Genomic DNA, 16,601 nt, shown 5'->3' on the forward strand with positions numbered 1-16,601 from the left:
ATTTGTGGGGAATTCTCCAAAGTGCGGGGAATTTCAACGAATTTCAATTAGATTGGGGATTTTGTGGGGATTGGCTCTATGTGGGGAAAATGTGGGGATTCTAACATTTTATCATTTTGTTTAATCTATCGATTGTTGATGCATCGCTAGTTTGATCGTTACCGTTAAAAACACTGTAGTGTATTATATCGATGTGTTTTTCAACATCGCATATCCCTCGCATTATTAACAAGCAGCTTAAATAGAATTGTTATCAGAGCACTTGGTTCTGAATTGTAAAATTACCAGTCGGTGCGTGTTAAGTTCGCGATCCTTTCTCCCGTTTATGGTCGCCGGTCCCCAATATGAGAAAAAACGAAATCAGCTATTGATAAACAAAGCCGAGCAGTTGGTTCTTCCACACTATCACTAGTCAACTTTAAGTTTTAAATATAGGTCGAAACATAATTTATTCATTGATTATTTGTAACATTAACATAGTGTCATTAAATGCACAACAAATAATTTAGTTACTTACTTCATTTTGTAAGGCAAAGAACGTTTCTTTTTTTTTTCAAATACTGATTAATGTTGAATCCCATTTAAATAAATAAACGATTAAAGATCATCTGATCTTATAATTTGCTTTAGATTTTGCATTCTGTTTACATTCGCATCAAACGTAATAGATGGTTCCATTTTGAGTTTCTAAATTCTTATTATATTTTATAGCGATGTATTTGTAATAAATAATGAAAACTCAAGATGTGGGGAGTATGTACTTTGCTCTCCCCAAATTTGGGGATTTTAACCGTGATTTTGAACAATTGGCATTGGCAACGCTGATTGTCAATGTCAAGTATATATACATACATATCTATCAATCACTCAAGTTTTTGTCAAAGTGTTGACAATTTTGTGGTCTACCATTTAACTTTAATTTAACTGCTTCAATAGTTCTTTAACGATTTGCTATTATAAAATGAGTACAACAGACGTCAAAGCTCCATCAACATCATCCTCAAAAGACATGTCTTTTGCCGAAAAGCAAGCAGAACGCATGAAAAGATTGCGTTCCTTGCATTCGGCTAGAAACGAGGCCAGAACGCACAATCACCAAGAAGTTGTAGCCGAAGAGGCGAGGAACAAGCTTCCAGCGAACTATGAGGCCAAACGGCGGCAGGCAGAGTGGTTATTAGAAGATCAGCAGAAACGGGAAGAGGTAGAAAAGGAAGGTAAAAATTATGACAGAGTGAAGCTTCTCAACATATCAGCTATCGAAGCGGAGAGATTGGAACGCAAAAAGAAAAAAAAGAATCCAGACCAAGGTTTTTCCACATACGAACAGGCCACAATAAGGCAGTATAACAGACTTGTAAAGAATATGCCTGCAGCTGATATGGAACAATACCAAAAACAAAAGGAAAAGTATGGAGACGCGTTCTATGGTGGGCCGAACGTTATTATTCATGGTATGCATGTGGACAGGAAAGATGCTATAGACCGTATGGTGGATGACATTGAAGGGCAGATTGCTAAACGGGCCAAGTACTCAAGAAGACGCACTCATAATGATGATGCTGATATTGACTACATTAATGAAAGGAATGCTAAATTTAACAAGAAGTTGGAACGGTTCTATGGAGAGCATACAGCTGAAATTAAACAGAATTTAGAGCGTGGTACTGCTATTTAGAATCTTCATTTGTTATTGCCAGAATATATTGTGTCTTATGTAAATAATTCTTCCATTGCAAGTTAGTTAAATTAATAAAATGTACCTTAATAGCATATCCTTAAATAAATTGCTTTCAAACATGCTCACCTATTCTTCAAAGTGCCCCTTAGAACTAATTGCGCTAAAAAAATCGTGACTTGGTCAGTTCTAGTCTTGAAAAACTAGATTAAATTGTTATGCCGTTTTGGATTTATAACACATTATTTACTGGCTATGCTGAAATAAACTAATTCCAGTGGCACCATTTTTTATCTCGACAACCATAGTCCCTAATTTAGAACTGATTGCACAGAGAAAAAGTTGTGAATTAGTCTGCATTAGTCGCTATATTTAAAAATTAGTCACTCCTTAGTTCAGATAAAGAAAAATCATAAACCGTTCCAAATGGCGACTTCTTTGTTGTGTTCTTTCATAACAAACTGTGTTGTGAAGATCAATAAAAAAAGAAAATTTGATGATTAGCATGAAAACATAGTTTTAGTTACATGAGGATTATGAACATTATAAAAGTTTATTTTATGCCAGGTTTTATTACACTTTTATTTTATAATATATTTTTGTGAGCATTTATAAAATACTTTTATGAGAGAGGAAATAAAAGCAAATGAATAAACAAGTTTCCATAACAAGTTTATTTCAATAAAATGTGCCGATTAAAGAAAAATAGTACACGAGAAACTATAAAGTAAAGCACCTAATAATGTTTTATAAACATTAGTTAACACATAATGTAGAATCTTTGCAAATAATGATTTTCGAGATTTGAGTTTGGTATTTGCGTTTATAAAATACTTTTATGAGAAGGGAAATAAAAACATGAATAAACAAGTTTCCATAACAAGTTTATTTCGATAAAATGTGCCGATTAAAGAAAAATAGTACCTACATAAGAAACTACAAAGTAAAGCACCTAATAATGTTTTATAAACATAATGCACAATCTATGCAAATAATAATTTTTGAGATTGAATTAGATATATTTGTTTACCCACAAAGTAATTAAATATACTTAGCACAGAAATGGAAGGAAACATAGAGTTGATTTATAATATTAAATTTTTTTTGCTTAGTTAAATTTTCTTTCTGTAATAAAATTTTTTTGATGGAGGTACTGCCGAAGTAGTTGTAAACGTAACAGTAACTTATCATACATAGATATGTCACTGCATAAATACTCTCTCCAACCTGAATTTGAGCCACCTTGCATTTACAGTATTAAATGCCCTAAACTTAACAATATTTAATTGATCAAAAATTATTATGCAATTTTGAAACACGTATTTCTATTCCTTGTTGAAAATTTGAATCTATATAACCGGAGAAAACTTTTTCTTTGATGATACCAATATTTTTTAGAATACAAAATTGTTTTGTAATCGGCGTTCTAGCCCTTCAAGAATAAAAATTCAAAGTGGCTCGAATTATGTGTTGGGGAGTGTAAATTTATTTAGTCTACTTTGTACAGACTAAACAATGTGGGTACAGGGGGGCTACTCTCAACCTCCGTCCGAAACAATTACTGTCAAATAAGTAATATTCGACAAACTTAAAAGACAAGTATCCAGTATGAAGCTTCATTCGCATCACGCGTCTTTTAATTTGGTCAAGTATTGCTTGTTTGAGAGTAGACTCCCTGACGCTGTCAGCTACACATCAAGCTACAGTGAAATAATATAATAATAATGATAGTTGCACTCGAACGAAAGTGTAAGCTTGATGTGCTGTTGAATGTACAGTACACTGTTAGGCACTAAAAGATCTAAATTATAACACTACTGTTCTGGTGCCTGCACCATTATGCATGTAACATTTTCAATTTCCTCAACAGTCATGCGTGAATCACGTTGCGACAAAAAATCCTATATTTTCTATAAATTGCTGGCATAGCTTCTTTCAATTTCTATTAATGCTATGTACAGTTGTTTTAAGGTTGTTAAGATATTACCGCAAGAATAGTAGATATCCACGAATTGATAAACCTAATATAAATTACATTAAAAAAAACATTGCATAATCAATTATGGAATCTGCATATTTACTCCAGTCCAGAGTATGCCAGCTGTGCAGTCGCTGCAATAAGTGCCTTATCAACTTTTAATATCACGCACAACGATCTCTTAACCAATAATTAAGATTTCAGAGACAAAAAAATATAAGTAAGCAATATTTATACGAAAGAAAATTACTGATAGTCACATCTTGTGTTGTGATGTGATAAAACTTAATTTATGTATTTGTCCTAGCCTATAATTTATAGTTCTAACGGGATCTCAATGTATGAATATAAACATAAAACAAACATTGATTTTTAGGCACAAAGTATCTTGGTATAAAATCACGTTATTGTTAATTATGCATGGACGTTACAGCTACATATGTGTATATACGCATGACCACAGCGACTGTTACACATTTCCTGCGTAAGCTAGTACACGGTGTTATTTGTAGCCATAGCAAAATACGGTTTAACAAGACCTGTTCATTCTGGTAGGGTATGGCGTAGTTCGTACCAACGTACAACTATTTATTGTTATGTAGCCTAACATGGATTCTTTAATATTAACTATACTAATAAATGTTGCGTCTTTAATTTTCTCGTTTAAATATTCAGATAACTGTAATAAACCTAAACTTTTAGACTATATGCATCATGTGAATAGAATGTATGTACCTACCTGTACTAAATTTCAAAATGTTTACCTTTTTATATTTATCTAGGGACACATTTTCATGTACAGTATAGTAATGAATATATAATTATGTATTCAATTAGTAGGTATATAATGTGAGCACAATAATTATTCCTATAATTTTATATAGCGAAAAATGCTTAAAATATTATTAATAATAAATTTATTAATAATAAAACACAATAACATTGAAGTTCGGAGCTTCGACTAGAAATCACAGGATTGTTTCATTTTTGACTGCTTTATAACTTCATAGTATAGTCCGTTTAAAAAAAAAACACTTTTAGATAGTTACATAAATGAAATGTTGTGAACTAACGATAAAACTAAGTACAATGGCCCTAGAAGTAGATAGTAGTTTACTACTTCATAAATTGTCCCACAACTTGTACAAAAGTACTTAGCTATAATGAAATAGTGTAATGATTTTGATCCTAAATTGCTTGTAATGATGATATGAATGTATTATCAAATATAAAAGTAAATCTCCATCTAGGTATTTCTATTCAGTATAAACTCATGCACAAAAAGCTTTGTATATTATGAGTTGATAAAAATATTTATTGTCATAAATACTTGTGTATATAAATAAACCAAATAAAGAAGCTGTATGTATATGTATAATAAATATTTACTGATTGTATTTTAAGTAGGATTTGTAATTATTCTAATATTTGCCCTTGTTTAAAATATTAAATTCAGCAACTCAATTTGGATGACCAGATAACAAAGAACTTCCATGTACAGTGTATTTACAATGTGATTGAAAACAGACAATGACAATAAAATTGTGGCAATATAAATCGAAAGTACTCAAGTACTACATGTGGACTTATATAAAATTCCGTAAGTTCAGTTAATACACCCTGTTAAGAGCTTGTCGCAATAAAATAATATGAAATAGGGAAGATATTTAAAGTTTAATTACATTTTGAAATTGCTCCATGAAAGAGCGTAGTAATGGTAACTTAGTTCCATTTCGTATCACAAATATTTTTATTAATAATAAATTGTTTATGTTATCAGTTTTAGGGTGATCTGATTGAGTCATAGTTGTGTAGAAGTACATGCATATTTCATATATTTAAATCTTACCTATCCACCTAAGTGCAGCAGTGTTAATGTAAATAACGTTCAGTTATTCGCATTTGGCACGACAGAGCACTCACTGAGAATAGGTAAAGAAAAAATAACCAAAAAAATCATAAGTAAACAGTTTTTGGAATGTGATAAATGAAAAAAAAAACTTTGTTCGACTATTAAAAATCAGACTTCAATTACCAAATGCGAATATCACAGCTTGTTTACTATATTTTGTACTACTGCACTTAAGATAGAATTAAATCTACGTCTATCAAAGAGACATGGTGGTACTGCCTCATAAAACCCACGATCGAACAATTTCTGAAATGAAAATTTTGAATTTTATTATTTGTTATATACCAATTCATTGCCAATTAATACTAAATGCACATAATCGTCCTGTGTTTTAAGGTTGTTTGTTTTGGAGCTCATTTTGTAATCAGTTATATTAGCGATGACTAGTTAAAATGGACACTTCATGGCGGTCCGTCAACCGTGCCAATAACGTGTACGATGTACAGCGGATAAGGTACACAAATGTCATGACGAACAAAGAGTTAAGGTAGTACCCGTCGTATGGCACATGTTACTTAATACTGTGTCCAATAACATAGTCTGATTTTTCGGTCTAAAGTCTCTTTCCACCCGATGCAGTTTAGTGGATGATGTTGATATACTTACTTCGTCTACCAGGCACTAGGCGAACTGTAATTCCATCTGGCGCCCGAACTGTACAAAAAATAATAGGTTGAACATTGGATTTTATATAAAAATTATATAGGCAAATGAGCATTGTTAAGATGCTTCTGTCTACCTGTGTAATAGATGGACTTTGCGACTGTACAAAATTTTAAACAGTATGCCGAGCAAGTAAATAAGATGAAAAATTAAAATTAATAAAAAAAAAAACACCGCATTCAATTCACAATTTGAAAAGGTTTAGTTATTAGGAGAAAACATTTACTTACCTTGAGTACAAAATTGAATAGCAAAAGTTATCTTAGGACTATTATATTAATTTCGTCAAAAACAAAGATTGTACTAATTTATTTCTAAACAGTATAAACAATCTTTAAAATTCTATAGTGAGATAAAAAAGTTTTCCGGTATGTTTAAAAATAATAAAAACATGTATTTACTAGTCAGTAATTACTCTTCTACTCGTACAAACAAAATAATAAACATATTTTTTTCTAATAAACATTTTATTTCTCTGATATATACAATAAATTCAATTAAGTGATTGATCACATAATTTATTTACGCCTATAATAAGTACACTGTCCAAATGGTACGAAATTATGTAAATGTAAAAGTATGTAAATTGCAATATGAAATTCTAAAACTTTTAAGTTGTCAATTTACAAAATAGTTTTTCGGGTATTCGAAAACATACAGGGTGATACAAAAAGTTTACTTAGATACGGTATATTGTCATCTATTACGTTTAGACAGGCAAAACCAAGAATTTAGCCTCGATTATAGAGATCAAAAAACAAATTTCAATTACCCCAAATAAATTGCTTAAGGAGATACCTTATCAGACTTAAGCAGAGAAGAAGAAAGACAAAGAGCGTAAAAGATGTTGCGAGTCGCATTACAAGCGGAAGTGATATGCTTTTATTGCATGTATATAAAGCTTTTTTCTGACTGACTCAGGCTGATTTCGCGTTAATACATGTTTTGACTTCCTTATTCGATATGACTTGGTATGAGTGGTGTTTTTTATTTTTTACGATGTTATAATATATTAATAACGCACACACTCAACATAGCCCCGCACTAGGGAAACCCTGTGTCGCGAGTGCCATGGACACACACATAGATAACCACAAATTACACCCAAACTCACGAGAGAAATAAATGTAGACGACAAATATTACTCCCGGCCCGGGAATCGATCCTGAGACCGCGTGACAGTCCGGCACGGTAACCTTTCGGCCACAGAGACAAAGTCAGTAGTCATCAGTAGCGATAACGCACAACTGCGACAAATTGGAAATTAGTGGATTTGAACGCCCGGAATTCCCGATTTACGATTAGTTTTGAAACTTTGTTATACAGGGTGGAACAAAACGACCGACAAAGCCGAAAACTGTGAAGAGTCTTAAATATGTACTTAATTGTACTGAAGGTCTTTTTGCTCTAAGTGTATTAGTTTCCGAGTTATTCAATGATAAAGATTTGCTTGAAAAGTCTTGTTGAAAATGTTGTTTCTAAACTATGCGTAGTCATAAACTACTTACAACTTAAGAAAAGTAAAGTGTTCTTAATGACCCTGTCTGGAGTTCAACTCATATTGTCTGCGTCATAAGATAAGACTAACTTAAATAAACATAACCAAATTAAGTAAACATGTTCTACAACATGCGTCAAGTACTCAAATTACAAGTCTCGTAACCTTTAATCCGGCCCTAACGTAAAATAATAAATTAAGGCACAAAGAGGATAGGCAATTTGAGGCGGCGTGCTTGGATTGACTCGGGATTCCTTAAAACGGACCGATACGGGTATTCTAGTTCGAGATTCGTATAATTTCCGTTTTAATCTTCGATTAAGGCACAATAGCACTATCCTGTTCCACTTTAAACTAGATTTCACAAAATAATTGACAGTCAAAATAAAAACGAAACTTTTCGCTCCAAAAGGTCCAGAGCGAATCCCCAATCACGTGACTTATCACCGCTTAGAGATGCACACTTGATAGGTACCATTTTTGGTAGCATAATCGAAATCGTTTTTTTGTACTAGTCTATTTTTCAATGCATTTGGAAATACTTTTAATTTACACTTCAAGAATTCACTAACTTTAAAACGAAGAGTTCATTTTAATGAGAGATCAACATTTAAAACTAATTTTCCTGTTAACTTGTGCTGAGCAGTTGAAATTTTAATAAATGTAATGTAAAAATAAATAAATCGGTTCTTGGAGCTGAACACCTCTACGGTTCGTTTTCTTATTTTTGAGTATCGATTATCACATTGTTATTTATTACAATTCCTTAAACGACCTGCATTTAACTTGCTTTTACTTTTGAATTGCTCATGGTACTTATACCAGACAAGACGATTACTGCGAAACCTATTTCTTAATTGTCATTGTACCATAATTGTCTTTTTAAAATTAACATTTGATATTTAATCTTTAACGATATCCGGCGCATACGCCGCCACGCGCATCTCTGTACAGAGTTGCCAACTAAGCGACTTTGTTCCTTTATATGACATTTTAACATCAAAAGCGTCATTTATTTCTATTTAGCGACAAAAGATTTGTTTTTTTTTTGGCGCGTATTTAATTAGGTTTAATTCTTTAACATTTAATATTATTCTTAGCATTCAGGAGTCTTTTGCCTGTACTGTGATCATAAAGTTCGCCAATTAAATGGACCTTCTGTTTAGTGATATTTGCTTTAGTGTAGTTGGCAACACTGCTTTTTCATTCATAAATTAGTTCAAAATGCCTGGCATGGTAACTCGCGATCTCATGTTTTTCTCGTGTTTACAACTCAAAACAATGTTTATTTATTAATTTTTGGGTTGTGACTGCTTACTTATTGGAATAGTACCGTTATTAAGTAGTTTGTGTAACAGTTAATTTAAACTCAAAACTAATACTTAAACTAAAAATCGGTTTGTGAAAAAACTAACTACAAAAACCCGCTATTTTTAACCATACTAGATCTATTGGTAGCAGTGGGATGTATAAGGCATTTATTGCATATGTTATCGTGCGATTTAGAAAACCTGGGCTACCTTACGCATTGTTACCGCTTCATTAGTCTTTGCGAGAGGCTTTTGAATTAGAAACACCGTTCTGTCGATGTTGATGACATCAATCTTCAAAAAATTGAGAATGGTAGGGCAACATACACGAGTTGTAGGGCGTTAATTTAAAAAAAGTAAGCTTAAGTGGTAGTGGGCCGAACATGTCAGGAGCGCCGATGATGGCCGATGGAGTACACTTGTTCTAGAGAGGCGATCACGCCACGACAGACGTGGTGCAGGACGCCCTGCGGCAAGATGGACGGAAGATCTGAGAATGGTGGCGGGCAGAGGCTGGATGCGGGCGGCACATGTCCGGGAGTTAATTAGGGAGGCTTATGTGCAGCTGTGAATGCGTAAAAACTGATGATGATAATTAAAAAATCTCTCGGTTAATCGAGATAGATCAACTCATCAATATGAACCAATTTTACTAAAGGCTGTTGTACAATATTGGACTCAAGTTTAGGGAACAGATGAATATATTTTTATGAGGTTTTTTCATAAAGTAAAAACTGAAAGTTGAGAAGCAGACTTCGTTTACGACGTCATACGTATACAAATAAATAATATATTATTTTGTGATGTAGTCAAATACAATCTCTGCAGTTACTCACAACTACACACCACTTTTTGTATCACCAAGTAATTATATGCTTGTATTTCTAAGCACTCTAAATTTGTGCGCAATAAAAACGTGGCAATCAACAATCTAAAACCTTATTCTAAAGTTTTGTGATCACAAATTAAGGCCTTTAATGTAGCAAGGCGTAGAGATCACAAGTTTTATACATTCTTAACTAATTTTGAATGGGAAAATATTGGAACTTTGGTTTTCGTATATAACACACCTACATATTTGTGAAATCTTAGTGGAAGGTGGAAGCAGTTTCACCAAATATTTCGACAATATTCACCATGCCAAAATAGTTAGCCGACTATCCGTGTGAGAACGCTTCTACGTTAGACTACGCGACACTAACGTTATTAACAGGAAATAATTTTCCTACCACCCAATACTTAGGTCTTACGGTATCAATAACAAATGAATACTATAAGAAATTTCTTATTTTGTAAAGCGAAACTGTAACCTTAAAATTCGGTGCCTTCAGTGAAAAACGGAATAAGACGAGTTAGGCCCTTTTGTTTTTATTGCACAATCGGCTTCAGCGTGATCGATTACATAACATCTCTCTAGAAGTCTTCTAACGTCGTCTTACTTATTGCACATGACTCACTGTTTTTATAAGGCATAATTTTAGTTATCGGGCATTTTGTACGAGTCTAAAGGTACAAGTAGTCTTAACTCAAAAAATACATGCAAATTTAACGACTAAGTACAGATATATTTTTACATAAAGACACTTTTCGCATTGTTTCATAATGACTAGGAAAAAAAAATAGGACTAAAAGCGACTATGTACATTGTGGAAGTGTACATAATGGTATAACTGAGCATTCCGTTTGTTCCACTGCACAGGATTGGTCATACCTGCGACTATACCATGTTGCTATTGGTTAATAGTTTGCAACAGAAAACTTGTCGTTTTATTCTTTTAACGATCTTATGTCTTTTACCAATATGGTTACTACCATAAGTACTGTTATAGCTATAGAACAGTCGCAGTTAAGGGAATAAGTCGAATTATGTCTTCAAGTTTGTTAACATAAGTCGTGTTATTACCGTCCAGCATTCATAAACAAGGACGCAACTCGAAAAAAACTAAAAAAATATATGGAAAATATGGACTGAATGTTTAACCAATACCCATTAAACGAAAGCTTAGATGTATACCTAAAGCTAGAAATCATAAAAAGTACTAATAATAAGTGTGATCAATCAATAAAAGAATAGTTTTTTTCCTCTCCTGAAAAGTGTCGATTTTGAGTTATTCCCTTTTTCACTGGAGGCACTGAATTACAATCATCTGTTTTATTTATGCCATACTACCAGGACATTTATGTGTAGTCAGTCAAAACCATATTTGGTTGACAATGAAGTAACATAGGTTTATTTAAATAAAAGAGTTTTATGACAAGAAAGAAGCCTACAAAAAAAGTCCTCCATCAGAAAAACAATACAATTAAAGTGTAAAAAGTAGGGAAAAAGCAATTCCATTAAACTTTTACATCTGACCAAATAAGTTCAGTCATGGATATTTATACACCTTGTATAAACTTGTGATTTCCCTGCCGAGCAGAACTTGTGTGAGTTTTGTAAATGATTTTATCAGTTCAGTAACGCATGATAGGTTATGATACTTATGTAGATAAAGTGATTTCTAAGAATTGACAAGCTATGCCTATCACAGAAAAATTCGATGAATTACGTGTACCTACCTATATGTATGTAATGATTAAATATTAAAAAAAGTATTGTAGTGACATATAAATGTGAACTATTGACAGTGTTGTCATATCAAACCACTGTCTCTGCTAATTGAGGCTAGCTTAGCGCAAAAGTGCTATAACCCACGTTCTGCGTTTTTATATTATGTACATAATTATTTTATGTTCGGATGTTATTTTCAAGTGTAAAAAATTTAAATGTAAATTAGTACAATTTAAAATAATATTGTAGAAAAAAAATGAATGTGGGTTACACCAGTTTTGCGCTATTACTCTCAATTATCTTTCAAACTTTTGTCAGATAAATAGTAAAAATAGTGGTTTAAATGACAACACTGAGTCGGAAAAGATGGATGCTATAGTCCATTTCATATAGGATGGGTACTGTGACATTTCAAATTTTTACATTGCATGTACACTATTTTTCAGTAATCTCGCGACTGTCCCTGAATAAACTATCCCAACTACTTGACGCGTAAAATGGAATATTTATCCATAGAGATTGAAATATTCGGTTTGCCGATTAATCGAATCGGTTATTATGTATTTCGCGTCAATACGAGTGCATACATCTTGTATGCGGATCGATTTCTCTTGTTTTGTGCTTTGTGTAACGTTTTTGGAATAATTATTCAAATTTTTGTTGTTGATTTTATGCCGTTGATTTTATGTTTTATTGTTAGGTTGTTGTTGATTTTTTATTTATTTTGTAGTTTTTTAGTGCTTTGTAACATAATAATTGAATCCTTTTTATTTTGTATATTATTTGTTCTTAAATTTATTGTCTCAAAATAGAATTTCAATTTGTTATAGTTATTAATACAAAGATCGAACTCTACTCAGAAAAAAATCCTTCGATCCGGCCGGATTCGAACCAACGTCTTCTAGCATACCGTGGCAGACACTATACCAACTAAGCCACGGAACGAACCAGCGGACTTCACGAATTTTTCTATTTGTTTGCGTCGCGTTCGATTTTTTAGCCGGAGCGTCATCTATGAGAAATCTATGATATTTGGTCATCCAGTTAGAAGATACCTTTACAGCTACCAGCCCCGGTTAGAGATGTCGCTATTCATTGTATTTAAATTTTATTGAATTGATATTCAATTAGTTTTATGTGAACTTACTCCACTAGTTTGTTATAATTATTAATACAAAGATCGAACACTCAGATTTTTTTCTCTTCTCTCTTTGTTACATATTATTTCGACAAGATATATCGATTTTTTTCATTTCAATCTCTAGAAACTTCAAATCTTAAACGTTACCGTACCCATGCTATGTGAAATGGACTATAATAATCTTTCTTTCGCCTTGCGGCCAGCCTGCTGATATTGGCAATAAATATATTTTTGCAACAATTTATGGGACTCATGGAAATTTCAGGAGTTAAAAGTACATAATTCAAAATATCTTTATGCATTACAAATTTTTATAGAAGGTAGCTGCTGGTATTACTTTCTATTTTTAACCGACTTCAAAAAAGGAGGAGGTTCTCAATTCGACTGTATGTTTTTTTTGTACGTGTGTTACGCGATTACTCAGGTATTTGTGCACCGATTTTCATGATTCTTTTTTTGTGGGAAAGAGGGTACCCAGACCCAGAGGGTCGCATTTAATTTTGAAGAAAATCATCCACCTCTAAGAGTGGCTGTTCACTTCACGCATGAAGATTAATTTTTATAAATAGCGCCTAAATTTTATTAAAAGGAGCAATTATTTTAATGGCTGATTTTGCTATTCTCTAATTCAAGGCGTTTTTCTCTCTCAATGTACTTTGAGTAGTGAGAACCGATTTTTATTATCTCCTGTGTCAAGTTCCGTATAGTGGCGAACTAGGGGATGAATCTGGGTTTGCGCACTTTCCGATAACCGATTTCAAAAAAACTTGGCAAATAGATGTGAATTACATCGTCACACGTACTTTTGAAGTTGGTTTTTTTAGTACTCTGTACTGAGATTATATTATCAGATGTGTATATAGCATCACTTCAGTAACTCGTTCACAATATTAGATAAAAGCTTGTAATTTGAAAACTATGCAATGTACTGATATGAATCAACGATATTAAGATCATTCAAAAACTGAGCAAGGAAACTTTTGAGCAAAGATTTAAGAATTTTACTGCTAGATTTTTCAAGTGACAATAAATAAAGTAGTTTTTTTTGGCAAGGCGCGATAGTCTTTTATGAGATCAAGTCTCGAACAAATGACAAGTCAACAAGTGATGTGACGTCAGCCTAACAAAACAATAAATACCCAATAACTAACAATAATAATTTCTTTAACCACCTAACTAATTAAGTTTGGATTTAAATGATAGTTATCTAATGTATACATAAATAAGGCTCTGATAAGCAGTGCGACAATCCAGTTCTGCGAATTTGAAAATTTGTTTATGGGTATTTGCCAACAATAGCCTTGGGCTTTTTTAGCTCTGTGAACTAAATATAGATAAACTTATCAGTTGAAATAAACTCACGAGCAGTAAAATATAGTAGCTAATTAAACTTAGTAATTTTTTTAAATTCTTTTTCTTAAAATTTTATTATGCTTTCAATGAAGAAAAACTTATTTATAGTTTTATTTATAAATTCTTTACAGTAACAATTTAAATTAATACTTCCATAATCGGTCAAGTTTTTCTTGCAGTTCAACTTTGCATTTAATCTCATTCTGTTAGCGCCTCGATTTTATAGCTCGCGAGTTTAGTAATGATAGCTAACGAATGTATAAATTATGCGGCTTCTGGATAACTTCGTTCGTAATTAAATATATATATACAAATAAAAACATGGTTAATTCAGCACCAAATACAAACACTCATGCAAGTAGTTATTTGAACATTATTCACTACATTCAAACAACACTCAACAATGGTAATACGAAGAAAATTCCAGAATCTTTTCCATGATATACAAACTAATTATAATAAATATACACAGTTAAAACTATACAAAATGGAATTATCTTCCAAAAAATGTTATTTAGGTTGCATGCTCTCATGCTATGATTAAGTCACGAATAAGTCTGTAGCGTCAAAAAACACTTCACAAACACTTTTACACACTTTCAAAAGTATATATAAAGCACTGCAAGGAATTTAGTACATTTAGCAGTTTAACTTTGATAACGTACAGTACACATCTCTTTAATGCTTGTGTTTAATTCATCATAGTCATTTGTAACTGCTGAACTTTGTTGCTTGGACTCTTGGGTGATTTTCCTGTTGCGGTCGCGGAAAGATCCGAAACCCGAATCGTGAGTCCTAGCAGGGGACGTACCTACTAATATCCTTGGCATGTCACACTCTTCACACTTGTTCAGCAATGGATGGTTTCGAAATGTGCACATATGACACTGCCATGTGGACTGCTGCCCCGTGTAGATGTTGCTGTAGAAGTTGCCTTGATCAACTTGCTCTGAAATGTTATGTTCATTTGTTAATAAAAGGATTTATTAAATAATTTTTGTTACTATTTATCTATCATCCTTTTGACCGCCACACAGTGGGTTGAAATTCGGCTTTCATAGACTTAGGGACGTTTTTCAGTGTCTTTTTTTTGCTGGAAATAGATTCGGTTCTCTATTACTATGCTCAAATTTATCAAGCGAGTTAGTTTGACATGAAAACTGATTTATTAATAAAAAAAAAAAAAAAATTGTATAGAGCTGATATGAAAAATCATTATATTTCTGGAACTGCAAGGAAAACCGTAATATTTATATTATATATATTTATATTTATTTATATTATATATAATTATTTGCGATTTTTTTACATACTTCATATAACGGTAAATACTGCGGATTTTTTTTTAAATATTAAAAGAAAATATTTCGGTGACGACAAGTTTTAATGCGAAAGATAACAAATGCACATTATTAAGATGTAGTTATTTAAAAATATATTATTAGAAAAAAAATAAGAACAAAATAATAATAATAATAATAGCAAAAATGAAGAGATACAATTAATCAAATTACATTGGTTTAAAATGTTTAAATACATATATATACGTTTAAATACGAATTCAATGTCAAATGCCTCCGTCAACAATTCGTCAACATGGTGAAATGATTTTTTTCAACAAGAAATTACAATAAACAAACTTTACTTAAATGATTATGAATAAATACAATAAAGTATCATTTAAATAACTTATGTTTAATACGTCTATAATAAATAACCTAATGCAAATTAATTTTCTGCATCGCTCTCTTCAAATTCCAGTTCAAATCCGGATCCAGATTGTATACATCCAAAAATTCTGATTGATTTTCCTGAAACTTAATTAATTCTAGAGTTTCGGGAAAGAAATTGAGCCTTATCTTTGTTACTAATTTTGGCCTACTTGCACTGATGAGAGGGTCGAAAGAAAGTATAAGCATATTGAGAATATCCTTGTTCGAAGCTTGCCTGCTCCTTTTTCTCGAATGGTATTCCATAAACCTTTTAAAATCTTTGTTGCGGGCTTCTGATGCTTCTTCTGAGAGGCTCCCAATTGGTATTATTGCATTGTTGGCGATGATATCTGCTCCATGTAAGAGCAATTTATGGACGGTCGACGACAAGTGATACCAATCGTATAACTCGACGCACTTCTCTGCTGTTCTGTAGGCATAGTCTTTAAATTTAGTATCAATGACCTCCCCAGACGTTATAGCGTCTAGAATTACAGCAAATCTACGCACCAAATCTTCATCCAATTCAGTAATTGCTGCGGTTCTATCGGGATACTCGAAGAATTTTCATGCTGTATACCTGTCATTAGTTGTTCCTGCACCTTGTTTTAATATGTCAATTAAAAGATTAGGCTTATTTTTAAACATATCTAGGATTATTTTTTTCCTTGCCTCCAACATTTCCTCGTGCTCATCTCCTCTCGCAGCCCACTTCTTGAAATCGAGTCGGTATGCGATGTGTAAAAGGCATACCATGGAATTAATGCGGTACAGTGAAGATAATCCAAATTCATATACGCCAGATGAC

The 16,601-nt window shown here is 32.4% G+C and overlaps 1 protein-coding gene across 1 annotated transcript; it reads left to right on the forward strand.

Moving 5' to 3' along the window:
* The first annotated feature begins 932 nt into the window (after window positions 1-932).
* Window positions 933-2,095, forward strand: LOC113231447 (pre-mRNA-splicing factor Syf2). The gene has a single exon (XM_026465769.1). The coding sequence runs from the start codon at window positions 962-964 to the stop codon at window positions 1,673-1,675; it is 714 nt and encodes a 237-aa protein (XP_026321554.1). The 5' UTR covers window positions 933-961; the 3' UTR covers window positions 1,676-2,095.
* Window positions 2,096-16,601: the final 14,506 nt, after the last annotated feature.

Source organism: Hyposmocoma kahamanoa, unplaced genomic scaffold (assembly GCF_003589595.1).
Source record: "Hyposmocoma kahamanoa isolate Upper Pololo Valley unplaced genomic scaffold, ASM358959v1 65, whole genome shotgun sequence".
Taxonomy (NCBI): Eukaryota; Metazoa; Arthropoda; class Insecta; order Lepidoptera; family Cosmopterigidae; genus Hyposmocoma; species Hyposmocoma kahamanoa.